Here is an 18237-nt window from a genome sequence, read left to right on the forward strand (position 1 = left end):
CGAGGTGGCGGGCGCCTGTAGTCCCAGCTACTTGGGAGGCTGAGGCAGGAGAATGGCATAAACCCGGGAGGCGGAGCTTGCAGTGAGCTAGATCCGGCCACTGCACTCCAGCCTGGGCGACAGGGCAAGACTCCGTCTCAAAAAAAAAAAAAAAAAAAAAAAAAAAAAAATAAAGGAGTCTATATTCCCAACACAGAAAATGACTTTCAACTAAAATTAAGATTTTGACAAGAGAAATTTAAGTGGTTTCATGACACTAAACACAGACCCTTGGGGAAAATAGCATCATTCCAGTAAAGGAGGAGGTTTGCTGACTAGTTGTGAGGTGAAATCAAATAGGTTGTACAATCAGGTGCCCCAGAGGACAAGTGTGTAAACGGCTGAAGGTAGTGGAGAAGTTAGTGATAAAACACTGTGGTTGGGAAAAGGATGAACTCTCAGGGCCTGTGGCTCTGTGAAGTGGAGATGAGACTAAGGAGAGCAAGAAGTCATTAATGTAAACATTAAAGACTACACCCCATTTATACCCCCTGATGATGAAAGAGAGGCAGATGGGATATTTGAAAAGGTGGCAAACCACTGTCACATATGGGACAGAGAAAGGTTATAAAAAGTATATATACATACTGAGCTATTCATAGGTGAGAAAGGTTTGCAGTCTGATGTCTAGTACGTGAACTCCCTTAGAAGTTGGGAAGGGAAGGATACGATCTACTCTTGTTTCTTTGTTTTTATTTTTCCAGACAGAGTCTCAGTCTGTCCCCCAAGCTAGAATGCTGTGGTGCAATTTCAGCTCACTGCAGCCTTGACCTCCCGGGCTCAAACAATCCTTCCACCTCAGCCTCCCAAGTAGCTTAGGACTACAGGCACACACCACCACGCCCAGCTAATTTTCATATATTTTTGTAGAGATGGGATTTTGCCATGTCACCCAAGCTGTGCTCAAACACCTGCACTCAAGCAATCCGCCTGCGTCAGCCTCCCAAAGTGCTGAGATTACAGGCGCGCGCCACGATGTCTGGCCTCAACTTTCCTTCCTTTCTTTAGTTCTTGCCTTGCAATGAAACAGTTCATTTACTTGGACAGTTTACCAATCGTCCGAGATTACGTCTTACTACAAACAACTGGTTCGAGCCCACCTCCCTAATGTGATTATCTTCGTTTTACTACAGGTATGTCAGCCAGGTAATTGTCTGTGACATGGCAGTGAAGAGGAAGTGGCATTTCCTGTGCAATTGCTGGCTGGCTGTGGACCTCGGAGACTGTGAGCTTGACCGCGTCTTCATCCCAGTTTCAAAGAGACAGCTCTTTTCCTTTAGGTACTGTTGGAAAATTACTATTAACAGTGAACATTGATGTTCACTATTAATGGAATTGTTCACTGTTTAATTGTTTTTAATGCAAATTAACATTTTATTAATATATTATTTCAAACATACGTAAGCTTTACTGTTGTGGTTGTAAATGGTGTAACCATTACCTTAAAAATCAGAAGGAAAACAAAAAGACATTTGCAGTATAAAAATTATAAATATTGCCCTTATTTTCTGAAACTGTTTACCTAGAGAATCATTTATAAATAATTTACTAAGATATCAAGGAATAAAACAATCACTCAGATCAATAGAATATAAAAAGGATACCACTACTTCTATATATGAGAACAAAATATAAAAATAAAGGAAAGTATGAGAGGGCTGTAGCCTTCAACTGATTTTCAAAGACACTAGTCAACTGGCCGGGCACCGTGGCTCACGCCTGCAATCCCTGCACTTTGGGAGGCCAAGGCAGGCAGATCACTTGAGGTCAGGAGTTCAAGACTAGCCTAGCCAATATGGCAAAACCCTGTCTCTACTAAAAATACAACAATTAGCTAGGCGTGGTCGTGTGCACCTGTGATCCCAGCTACTCAGGAGGCTGAGGCAGGAGAATTGCTTGAACCTGGGAGGTGGAGGTTGCAGTGAACTGAGATTGCCACTGCACTCCAGCCTGGGCGACGGAGTGAAACTCCGTCTCAAAAAATACAAAGATGCAAGTAAACCAAAATAATTCAAGCAATGTGGTACTGCTGAATTCACAGACAGACCAGAACAATATAATGTGAGCGTCGACTTCTGTATCTTTCTAGGTATCCATGTATCTTTCTATGTCTCCTGAATGCTAAAGATGAGAATATGCCTAAGAGAATATACCTCTGCTATCTGACATTCTTCTTATCTTCAGCTTTCTGGTTCAATATTAGGGCTCTCGGCTTTTTCCTCATGGGAACAAGATGATTGCAAGAGGCCCAAACATCATGTCCTGGCCGGACATGGAGGCTCACGCCTGTAATCCCAGCACTTTGGGAGGCCGAAGTGGGCGAGTCACCTGAGGCCAGGAGTTTGAGACCAGCCTGGCCAACATAGCAAAACCCCATCTCTACCGAAAGTACGAAAATTAGCCAGACATGGTATCATGAGACTGTAGTCCCAGCTACTTGGGAGGCTGAGTCAGAAGAGTGGCTTGAACCCGGGAAGCGGAAGTTGCAGTGAGCCAAGATAGAGCCACTGCGCTCCAGCCTCAGCGACAGAGAGAGACCCTGTCTCAAAACAACAACAAAACCAACCAACCAAACACCATGTCCTTACATTAAAATGCCTAAAGGCAAAAAACATGGAGCTGTTTCTTCTGAGACTGGACTCCTATCCCGATCTTGTGTGATTGAGTAGTTAGGATGTCCAGAACAGCAAGAAATGTCTATTTCTTGATTAAGATCTGCTCCAATGACAATTGCTGCGTAACAAATTGCTCCCAAAACTGAGTGGATTAAAACAACCATTTTACTTTTCTCCTGGTTTTGTGGGTCAGAAATTCAGTAAGACCATGGCTGGGGAGTTTTCCCTCCCGCTCTTTCATCCTGGCTGGGTCTATACTCATCTGTAGGTTCCTGTTAGATTTCCAAAAATTATTCGCTCACAAGGTCAGCAGGGGGCGCTGGCTGTCAACTGAGAGCTTATCTGTGGCTGTCAACAAAGCACCTAGGCATGGCTCCAGCCTCAGGAGAGTGGCCTTTTTCATAGGGTGGCTGTCTCCCTCCAGAATGGGCAGTTCAACAGAACTAAGTAGGGGCTTCGGCCTTTTATGTCCTAACTTTGAAAATCAGATTCAAGGGGAAGGGCCAGGTACGGTGACTCACTCCTGTAATCCCAACACTTTGGGAGGCTGAGGTGGGCAGATCACCTGAGGTCAGGAGTTCGAGCTCAGCCTGGCCAACATGGTGAAACCCCTTATCTACCAAAAATACAAAAATTAGGCGTGCGCAGTGGTGCACGCCTGTAGTCCCAGCTACTGGGGAGACTGAGGCAGGAAAATCACTTGAACCCAGGAGGTCGAGGCTGCAATAAGCTGAGATCGTGCCACTGCACTCCAGCCTGTGCAAAGGAGCAAAGATTCCATCTCAAAACAAGTAAGTCTTGAAACTAAAAATCAGGGACTCTCAGCAAGCAAGAAGTGGGAAAAAAAAAAAAAAAAAAGAGTTCCTGTCTCCAAAACAAACAAATATATATTTTAAATTGTGTGTTGCTTGCGTATAGGAATAAACTGGCAGAAATTGTTTCTCCTTTATGAAAACTTAAGGAGTAGTGAATACTGTTTCCCCTCCCTAGACCCGATGCAGTTCGAGGTTTGTTTTGTTTTCTTTTGATTTTTGAGATAGGGTCTCACTATGTTGCCCAAGCTGGTCCCAAACACCTAGGCTCAATCAGTCCTCCCACCTCAGCTTCCTGAGTAGCTAGGATTACTGGCATACACCATTGCATCCAAAGTTCTAGTATTTTTAAAACATATATAGGTATATTCGGCCGGGCGCGGTGGCTCAAGCCTGTAATCCCAGCACTTTGGGAGGCCGAGACGGGCGGATCACGACGTCAGGAGATCGAGACCATCCCGGCTAACAGGGTGAAACCCCGTCTCTACTAAAAAATACAAAAAAGCTAGCCGGGCGAGGTGGCGGGCGCCTGTAGTCCCAGCTACTCGGGAGGCTGAGGCAGGAGAATGGCGGGAACCCGGGAGGCGGAGCTTGCAGTGAACTGAGATCCGGCCACTGCACTCCAGCCTGGGCGACAGAGCGAGACTCCGTCTCAAAAAAAAAAAAAAAAACAAAAAAAAAAACATATATAGGTATATTCAAACATTTTTGTTGTTGAAATGTGATTTTTTATCTGTTTAATCTCTGTGTTTCCAATAGAGGAATGACTGAGTTTAATTCTCCTTCAGTTACCTAAGTTTTTACCATACAGACATATTTTATATGTCTATTGGATATTTATTAGGAGCATTTAAGTGCATGTTATTCTTCTGGAGACATTGGGTTTTTTTTTTTTTTATTATATAGGTCTCCCTTTGATCCTGTTGACACTTTGTATCTTAAATTCCATTTTATATTAGCTAAAGAAAGTTGACATACTGATATTATTTCTATTGTTTGTTCTTACCTTTTTACTTTCAGCCTTTTTTATGGTTTTGCTTAGAGTTATGTCTTGCAAGCAACATATAACTGGATATTTAAAAAACCAGATCTAATAATGTATATCTTTTGATACATGACTTTACCATGTTTATATTAATTATGATTACTGATCCATTTGGACTTACTTTACCATATTATTTTGCATTATTTGTTATAATCCATTCTCTTTATCTACTTTCCACATTGTCAAATTGACAGGTTTTGTGGTTTTTTTAAGGTTCATTGCCTCTTGTTGATTGTTTTTTGAGATGCGGTCTTGCTCTGTCACCCAAGCTGGAGTGCTGTGGCATGATGACAGCTCACTGCAGTCTCAACCTTGCTGGCCTCAGGTGATCCTCCCACCTCAGCTTCCTGAGTAGCTGGGACTACAGGTGTGTGCCACCACGCCTGGCTAATTTTAAAACTATTTTTTGTAGAAACAGGGTCTCACCATGTTGCCCAGGCTAGTCTTGAATTCCTGGGCTCAAGTGATCTGCATGTCTTGGTCTCCCAAAGTGCTAGGATTACAGGTGTGAGCCACCATGCCTGACCACTTCTTGTATTTTTTAATCTTTGCTGGTTTAGAAACTATACATTGTATTTTTTCCTCTTTCTCCTCTTCTTTTTCCACTTCCTGCTTCTGTTCCTCCTTTTCCTCTTCTAATTCTTTTTATTGGTTACTTTTAATTTTTAACACGCTTTTTCTCTATATTAATTTTCTAAGAATGTTTCTTCTGCTGGAACATGACAAAGAATTAGCAATGCTAGGCCGGGCGCGGTGGTTCAAGCCTGTAATCCCAGCACTTTGGGAGGCGGAGACGGGCGGATCACAAGGTCAGGAGATCGAGACCATCCTGGCTAACACGGTGAAACCCTGTCTCTCCTAAAAAATACAAAAAAAAACTAGCCGGGTGAGGTGGTGGGCGCCCGTAGTCCCAGCTACTTCGGGGAGCTGAGGCAGGAGAATGGCGTAAACCCGGGAGGCGGAGCTTGCAGTGAGCTGAGATCCGGCCACTGCACTCCAGCCTGGGCTACAGAGCGAGACTCCGTCTCAAAAAAAAAAAAAAAAAAAAAAAAATTAGCAATGCTTTAACCATTCTTGAGTAAACCCTCTCCCAATTCCCATGTTTTAAATTACTCTCTAGTGGTTTGGTTTTACCATTATGTTTTTAGATGCACAAAAAAGGCTTTTCCTTTCATAATTCACAGTTAAATATATTAATAATATAGTAATTTCTCTGTTTATTCTAGTTTTCTGTATTCTTTGTTTTTTGTTTGGTTGGTTGGTTGGTTGGTTTTTGAGATGGAGTTTCGCTCTTGTTGCCCAGGCTGGAGTACGATGGCGCTATCTCAGCTCTCTCAGCTCACCACAACCTCCGCCTCCCAGGTTCAAGTGATTCTCCTGTCTCAGCCTCCCAAGCAGCTGGGATTATAGGCATGTGCCACCACACCCAACTAATTTTGTATTTTTAGTAGAGATGGGGTTTTTCCGTGTTGGTCAGGCTGGTCTTAAACTCCTGACCTCAGGTGATCCACCCGCCTCGGCCTCCCAAAGTGCTGGGATTACAGGTGAGGGCCACCGGGTCCAGCCTAATTTTCTGTATTCTTTTTGTGGCTTTTTTTTTTTTTTTTTGAGACGGGAGTCTTGATGTGTCACCCAGGCTGGAGTGCAGTGGCGCAGTCTCAGATTACTGCAACCTCTGCCTCCCAGGTTGAAACAATTCTCCTTTCTCAGCCTCCCAAGTAGCTGGGATAACAGGCATACACTGCCACGCCTGGCTAATTTTTTGTATTTTAGTAGAGAGTGAGTTTCATTCTGTTGCCCAGGCTAGTCTCAAACTCCTGCTCTCAGGCAGTCTGCATGCCTCACCCTCCCAAAGTGCTAAGATTACAGGCATGAGCCACCGTGCCTGGCTTCTTTTTTTTTTTTTTTTTTTTTTTTTTTTTTTGAGATGGAGTCCTGTTCTGTCACCCAGGCTGGAGTGCAGTGACATGATCTCGTCTCACTGCAACCTCCGCCTCCTGGATTCAAGTGATTCTCCTGCCTCAGCCTCCTGAGTAGCTGGGATTACAGGCACCCACCACCATGCCTGGCCAGCTTTTACATTTTTAGTATAGATGGGGTTTTACCATGTTGGCCAGGCTGGTCTCAAACTCCTGACCTCGGGGTAATCTGCTCACCTCAGCCTCCCAAAGTGCTAGGATTACAGGCGTGAGCTACTGCGTCCAGCAAGTTTTCTGTATTTCTTATCGTTACTCTGGGCTTTTTTCTTCTTGTTAAAGTAGTTCTTTTAATAGTTCTAATGAGAAATGTGTGTCCATCTTTACTCTTGACTCATAGTTAGCTATTTAACTGGATAGAAACTTTTTGTTATTTTTCCCTTAACACGTTGAAGATTTTAATACATTGTCTTCTGCCTGTGCAGCAGTTCCTAAGCAGAAGCACTGTGACAGCTATATGGCTGGCAGGTAACAGTTCCATTTGGCTTGCAAGAAGACAGTAAGCACAGGCGAATTTATCTTCTTAATAGAGTGACCCTTTAATAAAATGTCCTTTATCTCTAGTAATAATTCTTGTCTTGAAGTATATTTTGTCTTATATTATTAGTACAGCCACTCCAGCCCTTTTTTGATTGCTGTTTACATGGAATACCTTTTTCCATCTTTTTAGTCCAGTGGCGTGATCTTGGCTCACTGCAACCTCCCGGGTTCAAGCAATCCTCCTGCCTTAGCCTCCCGAGTAGCTAGGACTACAGGCACGTGCCACCATGCCTGGCTAATTTTTGTGTTTTTATTAGAGATGGGGTTTTGTCATGTTTGCCAGGCTAGTCTCGAACTCCTGCCCTCAAATGATCCTCCCACCTTGGCCTCCCAAAGTGCTGGGATTACAGGCATGAGCTACCACTACCTGCCCATGCTTTTAATTTCAGTTCATTTGTGTCTTCATATCTAAATTATGTCTCTTGTTGACAGAATACAGCGGGATTAGGCATTTTTTGGTCCATTCTACCAATCTCTATCTTTTAATTTGTGAGTTTAACCTATTTACATTTGATATAATTACTAATAAGATGAGGTTTGTATCTGCCATGTTGCTATTTGTTTTCTGTCTGTACTGTATCTTTTTTGTTCCTCTGTTTCTTTATCACTGCCTTTTTTTTTAATCTCCATCACAAATGGGGTTCAACAGTTACCCACACCTACTGGCATAGAATCTCCCAGTGGACATCACTGCCTTCTCTGTGTTAAATGGATATTTTCCAGTCTACCATGTTCTTTTGTCATATCTTTTACTATATCTTTTTAAATTATTTTCTTTATGCCTCCCCTGGGGATTATAATTAAAATTCTAATTTATGACAACCTAGCTGGATTACTATCAACTTAATTTCAATAGTATACAAAAATTTCACTCTTATAGCTCAGTTCCCTTCCTGCTCCTTTGTGCTACTGTTGTCATACAAATTACATCTTCATGTATTGTGTGTCCATAACATAGATTCATAATCACTACTGCATGTAGTTATTTTTTAAGGCAGAAATGTTGCAAGCTATATATTTATTTATGTTTATGTTTACACTATTTTTACAATTTTTATTTTATTTATTTATTTATTTTTATTTTTTTTTTTTTTTTTTTTTTTTTTTTTTTGAGACGGAGTCTCGCTCTGTCACCCAGGCTGGAGTGCAGTGGCCGGATCTCAGCTCACTGCAAGCTCCTCCTCTCGGGTTCACGCCATTCTCCTGCCTCAGCCTCCCGAGTAGCTGGGGCTACAGGCACCCGCCACTTCGCCCGGCTAGTTTTTTGTGTTTTTTAGTAGAGACGGGGTTTCACCGTATTAGCCAGGATGGTTTCGATCTCCTGACCTCATGATCCGCCCGTCTCGGCCTCCCAAAGTGCTGGGATTACAGGCTTGAGCCACCGCGCCCGGCCTACAATTTTTAAAGTTATGGAAAATCCATAACATTTACCATCTTAACATTTTTAAGTTTTCAGTAGTAGTATATGTATTCACATTGTTGTGCAACAGAGCTCCAGAACTTTTTCACCTTGCAAAACAAACTCTATACCCATTGAACAACTTCCTGTTTCCTCCGCCTTCCAACCCTTGGCAACTATTCTATTTCTGTACATTTCATTGCTTCACATTCCTCATGTAAGCAGAACCATACAGTATTTGTCCTTCTGTGATTACCTTATTTCATTTATCATAATGTCCTCAAGGTTCATTCATGTTGTAGTACGTGCAAGAATTTCCTTCCTTTTTGGGCCAGGTGCAGTGGCTCACACCCATCATCTTAGCACTTTGGGAGGCCAGGGCAGGTGGATCACCAGAGGTCAGGAGTTCGAGACCAGCTTGGCCAACATGGTGAAACTCCATCTCTACTAAAAATACAAAAATTAGCCAGGCATGGTTGTGGGTGCCTGTAATCCCAGCTACTTGGGTGGCTGACACAGGAGAATTGCTTGAACTTGGGAGGTGAAGGTTGCAGCAAGCCAAGATCGCGCCATTGCACTCCAGCCTAGGCGACAAGAGTGAAACTCCATCTCAAAAAAAAAAAAAAAAAAAAAAAAAATTCTTCCTTTGTAAAGCTAAGTGATGGGCCAGGTGCAGTGGCTCACACCTGGAATCCCAGCACTTTGGGAGGTTGAGACAGGTGGATCACTTGAGCTCAGGAGTTCAGGACCAGCCTGGGCAACATGGCAAAACCCCATCTCTACAAAAAATACAAAAATTAGCCAGGTGTTATATTTAGTACATTCTCATGCTGCTATGGAGACATGCCTAAGACTGGGTAATTTGTGAAGGAAAGATGTTTAATTCACTCACAGTTCAGCATGGCTTGGGAGGCCTCAGGAAACTTACAATCATGACGGAAGGGGAAGTAAACACACCTTCTTCACATGGTGGCAGCAAGGAGAATGAGTGCCCAGTGAAGTGGGGAGCACCTTACAAAACCATCAGGTCTTGTGAGAACTCGCTCACTATCACAAGAACAGGATGGGGGAAACCAACCCCATGATTCAGTTATCTCCACCTGGTTCCTCCCATGACAGAGGAGAGGATTTTGGAAACTACAATTCAAGATGAGATTTGGGTGGGGATACAGCTAAACCCTATTAGATGTGGTGGTGTGTACCTGTGGTCCCAGCTACTTGGGAGGCTGAGGTGGGAGGATCACTTGAGTCAGGGGGATGGAGGTTACAGTGAGCTAAGATCTCACCACTTCACTCCACTCCAACCTGGGTGACCCAGCAAGACCCTGTCTCAAAAACAAACAAAAAACTAAACTAAATGATATTCCGTTGTGTGTGTGTGTGCTTATATACACCACTTTTTTTGTTTGTTTTTTAGATGGAGTCTCTCTCTATAGCCCAGGCTAGAGTGCAGTGGTGCGATCTCGGCTCACTGCAACCTCTGCCTTCTGGGTCCCATTACATTAATTTCTTTTGGGCTGGATTATTATTTTCCCTCTCCCTCCCACTCCTCTCCCTAGCACTGCACCTCCACACACACATACCATCCCTCCCACCCCTTCCACCACAAACACCATCCCTGACTGGTTTTGCTATTGTTTTCATTCCACCCCTTCACATCTCTAGTCTAGAACTGGGCCTTACTATATGGAACTTCGGAGCTCCTATTTTTCAGTGAAATTAATGAAACTAGGAGTGTTGCAGATCTTGTCATGAGTCTTGGATCTCTTGACTCAGTTGCCGGTCATGAAGCTGTCCTTTTTTTCCTCACCTGCTTACTATAAATGTGTAGCCCTACAGAGGTGGTTTTGTTCTGACGTATCCTTTCATGAGCTCCAGCCTTAACCCTAGCTTCTAGCAGTGAAGTTGGTTTTGTCCCGCCCTTTCCTGCACCCAATGAAACATTTTGAGTTTCAGTCACCCTACAAAAGTCAAGCTCCCGCTTTTGTACTGCCTTCTTCCAGACCAGGAGCTCAGTACTCCTGTGGCTTCTACCTCCCTCTCACCACCCTGTTCTCTCATTCTGCTTCTCTTCCTCAGAAAGGTTTATTTTGTGTTTAAGCCCAGCAAAGTCTTTTTGGTTCTTTCTTTTTAGATATTATTTGTAGTGCCTCCATATTTGGCGTAGAGAAAGTGCTCAGACTATGAATTTACCAAACTATTTTGAGCAGTAGTTTGATGTAAACTTTTGAAGAGTAAAAGATGTATCAAAACTCTTATAAAGCTAAAACAACCATTTTTAATTTTAAACTCGCATACCATATAAATTATCCTCAACAACCTTTTATCCTAAAATAACAAAAGAATCTTACATGGACACATTTGTGTGGTGGTAAAAGAATTTAAATAAAAGAATTACAATATCTGAAAGCTTATTGACAGAGGTGTTGAACAGAGGCTTGGGAGTTGTTACGTTGCTTGTTGCTGGGCAAATCACATCTTAAACTGGTGCACTTTCCGAAGAAAATCTCGTGTATTTCCTCTTCTAATTTCTCTTTTCAGACATCTGTTTTCCTCCATGATTGTCGAAAAGTTCACCCAGGATTATCTGTGGCTTTCAGTTGCAACTCGGCATCCCTGGAACCAGTTTACAAGGGTCCAACGGCTGTCTTGCTGCATGACACTGCTACTCTGCAACATGGTCATCAATGTTATGTTCTGGAAGATAAACAGCACCACTGCCAAGAGAGATGAGCAATGTACGGATGAGCCCTGATGTGTGTTGTTTGTAGTACGCAATCCTTTTTTTTTTTTTTTTGGCAGGGTCTCACTCTGTTACCCAGGCTTGGTCTGGAACTCCTGGCCTCAAGTGATCCTCCTGCCTCAGCCTCCTGAAATGCTGGGATTACAGGCATGAGTCACCATGCCTAGCCTACTATGTAATACTTTTACTGTATTCCATTCTCCTTACTTTCAGGGTTAGAAACAGAATCATGTTGTGTGATATGGTTTGGCTCTGTGTCCCCACCCAAATCTCACATCCACCTGTAATCCCCCTGTATTGGGGGAGGGACTTGCTGGGAGGTGGCTGGATCATGGGGGCAGTTTCTCCCATGCTTTTCCCATGATAGTGAGTGAGTTCTGATGAGATCTGATGGTTTAATTGCTTGAACTGAACCACGGAGGCAGAGGTTGCAGTGAGCCGAGATTGCGCCACTGCACTCCAGCATGGGTGACAAAGCAAAACTCCATCTCGGGGAGGGGGATAAAAACAGTGCGTGGCAGCTCCCCCGTCACTCTTCTGCCACCATGCAAGATGCCTTGCTTTGTAAGGCATGTGAAGTGTAATGCCACGTAAGGTGCTTTGTAGTGCTTTGTAATGCTTTGTGATGCCATGTAAGGTGTCTTGCTTCCTCTTCACCTTCTGCCATGATTGTAAGTTTCCGGAGGCCTCCCCAGCCATGACGAACTGTGAGTCAATTAAACCTCTTTTCTTTATAAATTACCCAGTCTCAGGTAGTTCTTTATAGCAATGTGAAAACAGACTAATACATTGTGCCTTCATTTTTCCTCCACTGCCCTGGCATTAGAATACTCTAACAAATGTTCTCGGTGTTCTCATTCATTAACAAATGAAGCAGTATTAGGAACACAACGTGGTCTTTACTGCCATGATAATTTTATCCCGAGATAAATGTAGTTAACTTCCTCAGTGAATAGTTAAACCTAGGAGAGGAATGACTTTGCGATTATGTTAATTGTTGACAATAAAAGTTGACGTCATGCTTTTCTTTCAGTGGGTCCGTTTGCTGTGGCCTGGTCTGAGCTGCTGATCAGCATCCACACTGCTGTCATCCTCTTCCCCATCAATGTTGTCATTGGGCGGCTCTTCCCGTTGATTGAGCCACAGGAGACTCTGCCCCTCTTTCCTCCCGTCCAGGCCTCCTGCCTCTCAGATGCTTCTGCTGAGCCCCTCTCTGCCACAATGGTAGTTGAGGTAAGTTTGATATCAAATTTTATTTTATATTTTATTTTATTGCTTGCTTATTTGTTTTGAGATAGGGTCTGGCTCTGTTGCACAGGCTGGAGAGTGCAGTGGTGCAACCTCAGCTCACTGTGGCAGCCTCAAACTCCCGGGCTCAAGTGATCCTCCCACCTCAGCCTCCCAAGTAGCTGGAACTACAGGCATGTGACACCATGTCTGGCTTTTTTTTTTTTTTTTTTTTTTTTTTGTAGAGACAGGGTTTTACCGTGTTGTCCAGGCTGGTCTCAAACCCTTGGGCTCAAGCCATCCTCCCACCTTGGCCTCCCAAAGTGCTGGGATTAGAGGCATGAGCTGCCACACCCAGCCAGTATCAAATTTTACAGATAAATTATATGCTCCCAGCCGGGCATGGTAGCTCACACCTGTAATCCCAGCATTTTGGGAGGCCGAGGTGGGCAGATTACGAGGTCAGGAGATCGAGACCATCCTGGCTAACACGGTGAAACCCCGTCTCTATTAAAAAGATAAAAAAAAAAAAAAAATTAGCCAGGTGTGGTGGCATGAGCCTGTAGTCCCAGCTACTCAGGAGGCTGAGCCAGGAGAATCGCTTGAACCCAGGAGGCAGAGGTTGCAGTGAGCCGAGATCGCACCACTGCACTCCAACCTGGTGACAGACCAAGACTGTCTCAAAAAAAAAAAAAAAAAAAAAAAAAAAAAAGACATGCTCCCCCACTTCCCCACACAGTGGAAGAGAGCAGTGGGAAGAATCTCATGGGAGGCTGTCAGGGTCCTGTTACCTGTAATACATTTTTCCCAGTTCCTGTCCCCTGAGCTGTGATCAACCACACGCTTAGCTTTTACTCTTGATGATTAAGTATTCTGAGAACTAAATGGGAGTGCATGGGCACTACTCTGGCCTTGCTTTAGTCTTTGATGTTTGATCAAATTGTCTCTTTTTTCATTCTGTATTCTCTCATAAAACTGGTATTGAAGCTACGGTGAGCTGTGAGGTGACTGCTTTCTGAAAAATTCAAGGAACATGAAAAATTGCGGTTCTTCATGCTAAGCAAATCCCCTTCTGACTAAAGGAAACGGCCTTACCACCTGTAATTGCTACAAATGCTGGGTTAATGAAAAACAGGCTGATTTTTCTCATCTTGGTCCTACATTCAGGAATTAAAGGAAACTGTGAGATTCCTGCTCAGGAGAAATACATACCTACTCTCCAAGTGTGAGCAGCCGCCATGGAGTTCTTGTGACGTTACTAAGCTGGTGAAACTTTTATCCAGCCTCATATCATCTCACTTGGAGGGTCAAAGCTGTCATCAGCAGGCAGAGCGCCACTGGGCACGCGGTAAACTTCAGTAGATTTCAGTAGCAATCTTCCATCCGCCTCCACTCCCTTGCATGTCTCTTACTCTCTTACTCATTCATAACCGACAGGCCTGATACAACCTTCTGGTTGTTTTAATTTCCTTAAGCTTCTAATATAGGGTTGATAGCTTTGTTCCCCTTGATGATTTCTAGACAATCTATCTCTATCTGGTGATACAAAGTACAGGATTAAGTAAAAAACACAAGCCAGGCATGGTGGCTCACGCCTGTAATCCCAGCACTTGGAGAGGCCAAGGTGGGCAGATTACCTGAAGTCAGGAGATCAGGGCCAGCCTGGCCAACATGGCAAAACCCTGTCTCTACTAAAAATAAATGAGCTGGGCGTGGGGACGGGCGCCTGCAATCCCAGCTACTGGGGAGGCTGAGGCAGGAGAATTGCTTGAACCCAGGAGGCAGAGGTTGCAGTGAGCTGAGATCGGGCCACTACACTGCAGCCAGGGCAACATAGTCAGACTCCGTCTCGGAAAAAAAAAAAAACACAGGTCAGGCAGGGTGGCTCACACGTGTAATCACAGCATTTTGGGAGGCCGAAGTGTGCAATCACCTGAGGTCAGGAGTTCAAAACCAGCCTGATGATGTGATGAAACCCTGTCTCTACTATAAATACAAAAATTAGCAGGGGGTAGTGGCACATGCCTGTAATCCCAGCTACTAGAGAGGCTGAGGCAGGAGAATCAGTTGAACCCGGGAGGTGGAGGTTGCAATGAACCAATACTGTGCCACTACACTCAGCCTGGGCGACAGAGCAAGACTCCATCTCAAAAAAAAAAAAAAAAAAAAACAGAAAAAATGTTTTCTGTATTAGACCCACATATCCTATCTGCTTTGTCGAAGACTGTTGAAACTTGTCATCCTTTTTCTTTTATGAGATGGTGAGATTATGAAATTTATAGATTCTCAAATATGATTTGAGTCTCCTGGGCACTTACTAGTATAGGTCACATGTACTGCCACTCTGGTGAAGAACTCAGTAAATAGGTTTTAAAAGTCTTTAGATCAAAGCTTAGAATTTTACAATTGCTACAAAATCACCGGCATCCTCAGAGAAGATGGTAGTACTGCAAGGGTTGGGTACAGTCCAGTCTCTGCTCGTGGGAAAATACAGCCTCAAATCAATTAATGAATTGTTCATCTCTACCACCAATTGCTCCTTATTGAAATCCACTTGTGATGGGAGCTGCGCTGACTCAGGCTGGTTGCCCTGGCACTCGGGGAGGCGAGGCTACACGTTCGAGGCCAACCTCGTCAGCACTGATTGAAAAAAAAAAAAAATCCACTTGTGAGAGCGTCAACTTGAAATCTGTTTTCAGTTGTTCCTGAGAACCACCATCATTTCTGCCGTTACCTGCGTAGAGCCCTGCAGAGGCTGCAATCTCACTTAGGCACGCTGGGTCTCGCCCGGGGCCACCAGCCCTGTGACTTCCTAGATGCAGCCAGCCAACTTCAAACACTCCAGCAACTCTTGGAAACACATATTCTTCCCATGGAGCAAGAGCCATCCAGGTAATGCAGCACACCAAGCCTTCTTTATCCGCTGTCATCTTCCTCATCCTCTCTCTCAGCTGATGCATATGGGATTATTCCTTCAACTTTTGTGCTTCAGGGAAGTCACCAGTTTCGCCATCCTGAGCTCAGAAGAAGGGAAAAAGCCCATCTCTAATGGCCTGTCCAGATGGTTGACTGCAGTCTGCTGGCTCCTCCTAGGTCTGACTAGCCTGGCTTCAGCCTTTTTTACAGCACTTTATAGCTTGGAAATGAGCAAAGACCAAGCCACCAGCTGGATGATTTCAATTATTTTATCAGTGCTTCAAAACGTCTTCATCAGCCAGCCAGGAAAGGTATGCGCGGGACGGGAAGAACCACTGGAATTGCAGAAGTTAGGGACACTGAGGTCCCTGGGTGTCAAGTGGTTTTGACAGTGCAACATAACAAAAACCAAATAGGCAAACCAGGCTGGGTGCAGCGGCTCATGCATGTAATCCCAGCACTTTGGGACGCCAAGGCAGGCAGATTGCTTGAGTCCAGGTGTTTGAGACCAGCCTGGGCAACATGATGAAACTCCACGTCTACAAAAATTAGAAAAAATTAGCCAGGCATGGTGGTGTGCTCCTGTAGTTCCAGCTACTTGGGAGTCTAAGGTGGGAGGATGGTTTGGCCCAGAGGTTGAGGCTGCAGTAAGCCGTGATTGTGCCACTGCGTTCCAGCCTAGGTGACAGAGCAAGACCCTGTCTCAACACTAAAAAACAAAAAGAAAAAGGCAAACTGACATTTGTTAGGGATACGTGAAATTCGTGACAGAAAAAACTAAGAAGTATGGCAGAAAAGGATTGAGGAGCGAAGAGGACAGAAACAAATCAACAACCCAAACCACTTTGAAAAAATAACAAAAAACTTAAAATGTTTTTAATTAAGAAAAACGTCAAACCCACACAAAAGTGCTACTAGTATAATGCATTCTAAGTCCTACCACTCAGCTTCAACAATAACCATCTTATGGCCAATCTTGTTTCATCTGTTATTTGGGGAAACAATATCAGACTTCATATCACTTTATCCATTTCATGTATTTCAGACTTTATATTTCTTTTTTTTTTTTTTTTTTTTTTTTTTGAGATGGAGTCTCGCTGTGTCGCCCAGGCTGGAGTGCAGTGGCGCGATCTCGGCTCACTGCAAGCTCCGCCTCCCGGGTTCACGCCATTCTCCTGCCTCAGCCTCCTGAGTAGCTGGAACTACAGGCACCCGCCACCTCGCCCGGCTAGTTTTTTGTATTTTTTTTTTTAGTAGAGACGGGGTTTCACCATGTTAGCCAGGATGGTCTAGATCTCCTGACCTTGTGATCCACCCGCCTCGGCCTCCCAAAGTGCTGGGATTACAGGTTTGAGCCAACGCGCCCGGCCCAGACTTTATATTTCTAAAAGGTATGGACTGTTCCTTCTAAAACATAAATATAAAGGGACAGCCTGAGGGAATTTTAGGGGTGATGAAACTACTTGGTATCTTGACTGTAGTGGTGGATATACAACACTCATGGAATTATACACCAAAAAGCGAACTTTTTTTTAACTATATGTAAGTTAAGATATAAATTTTTTAATGCAGAACCCGTGATTGCAGTGGCCAAAACACATGTAAGAAATTCAGCTTCGCTAGTCCAATAAAACTGTCATATTGCATTTTTGTTTTAATAATGGCAAAGAAAAATAATAATACACAGTAATGCCAAGGAAATGAACAGCCAGTCCTGGTTAAGGGAAGTCTGGCAATACATAGTGACAACTTGCAAATTCTGCATCCTTTTGCTAGAGAGGTTTCACATCTAAGGATCCATCTCCAGAAAATCCATAGTGGCCAGGAGCGGTGGCTCACGCTTGTAATCCTAGTACTTTGGGAGGCTAAGGCGGGCAGATCACTTGAGGTTGGGATTTCAAGACTACCCTGGTCAACACGGTGAAACCCTGTCTCTATTAAGAATACAGAAATCCCAGGCCGGGTGTGGCGGCTCACGCCTGTAATCCTAGCACTTCGGGAGGCCGAGGCAGGCGGATTACCTGAGGTGGGGAGTTTGAGACCAGCCTGGCCAACATAGCGAAACCCTGTCTCTACTAAAAATACAAAAATTAGCCAGGTGTGGTGGTGAGTGCCTGTAATCCCAGCTACTCAGGAGGCTGAGGCAGGGAGAATCACTTGAACCCGGGAGGCGGAGGTTGCAGTGAGCCGAGATCGTGCCATTGTACTCCAGCCTGGGCAGCAGAGCGAGACTCTGTCTCAAAAAATAATAATAAAATAAAATAAACTGCGTGTGGTATGCACCTGTAGTCCCAGCTACTTGGGAGGCTGAGGCAAGAGAATCTTTTGAACCCAGGAAGCCGAGGTTGCAGTGAGCCGAGATTGCATCACTGCATTCCAGCCTCGGTGACAGAGCGAGACTCCATCTCAAAAAAAAAAAAAAAAAAAAAAAAAAAAAAAAAAAGTCTGGATTTTCATCAGAAGTCTTCCAAAGATACTGAGAGATGTTATTGAATAGACATCACAGATCATTTGACGGTATCAGCTTCTCCAGCCAACCAGATTAAGAACTATAAGCAAAAAATACGAATATTAACATTATTTAGAGTCTGATGGCCCTTCTCCTTGTCCCCATCATTGTGCAAAAATTAATGTGAAATTAGTTTTTCATTAACATGAAGAGCCAAATAATTGAAGTTTTTCATGAGTGCCCACCTCTTCCTTTACATGTGGTGTTATCTTCCTGGGTCTGTAACGTCTGCTCACGATGTTCTCCTGTGATTCTCCTGCCCAGGTGGTCTTCTTCACATTCTTACACTCACTGATGATGAGCAGGATGCCACGGCTTAACAAAGAGAAGGAACAACAAACAAAGAGGATCTTGGCACTCTTGGGTAACTCAAATAGTTCTAACAAGTACCTAATTTTGAAAAAAGCAAATTAGAT

The 18237-nt window shown here is 43.9% G+C and overlaps 1 protein-coding gene across 1 annotated transcript in view; it reads left to right on the plus strand.

Moving 5' to 3' along the window:
- Positions 1 to 18237, plus strand: part of PKD1L3 (polycystin 1 like 3, transient receptor potential channel interacting) — an 88794-nt gene that overhangs the window by 44641 nt on the left and 25916 nt on the right. Inside the window, 7 exon segments of the mRNA XM_050772829.1 lie at positions 1173 to 1319; positions 10968 to 11164; positions 12203 to 12402; positions 13564 to 13744; positions 15096 to 15288; positions 15389 to 15623; positions 18086 to 18185. Coding sequence (XP_050628786.1) covers positions 1173 to 1319; positions 10968 to 11164; positions 12203 to 12402; positions 13564 to 13744; positions 15096 to 15288; positions 15389 to 15623; positions 18086 to 18185 — 1253 coding nt within the window.

The sequence above is a fragment of the Macaca thibetana genome, chromosome 20 (assembly GCF_024542745.1).
Source record: "Macaca thibetana thibetana isolate TM-01 chromosome 20, ASM2454274v1, whole genome shotgun sequence".
Lineage (NCBI taxonomy): Eukaryota > Metazoa > Chordata > Mammalia > Primates > Cercopithecidae > Macaca > Macaca thibetana.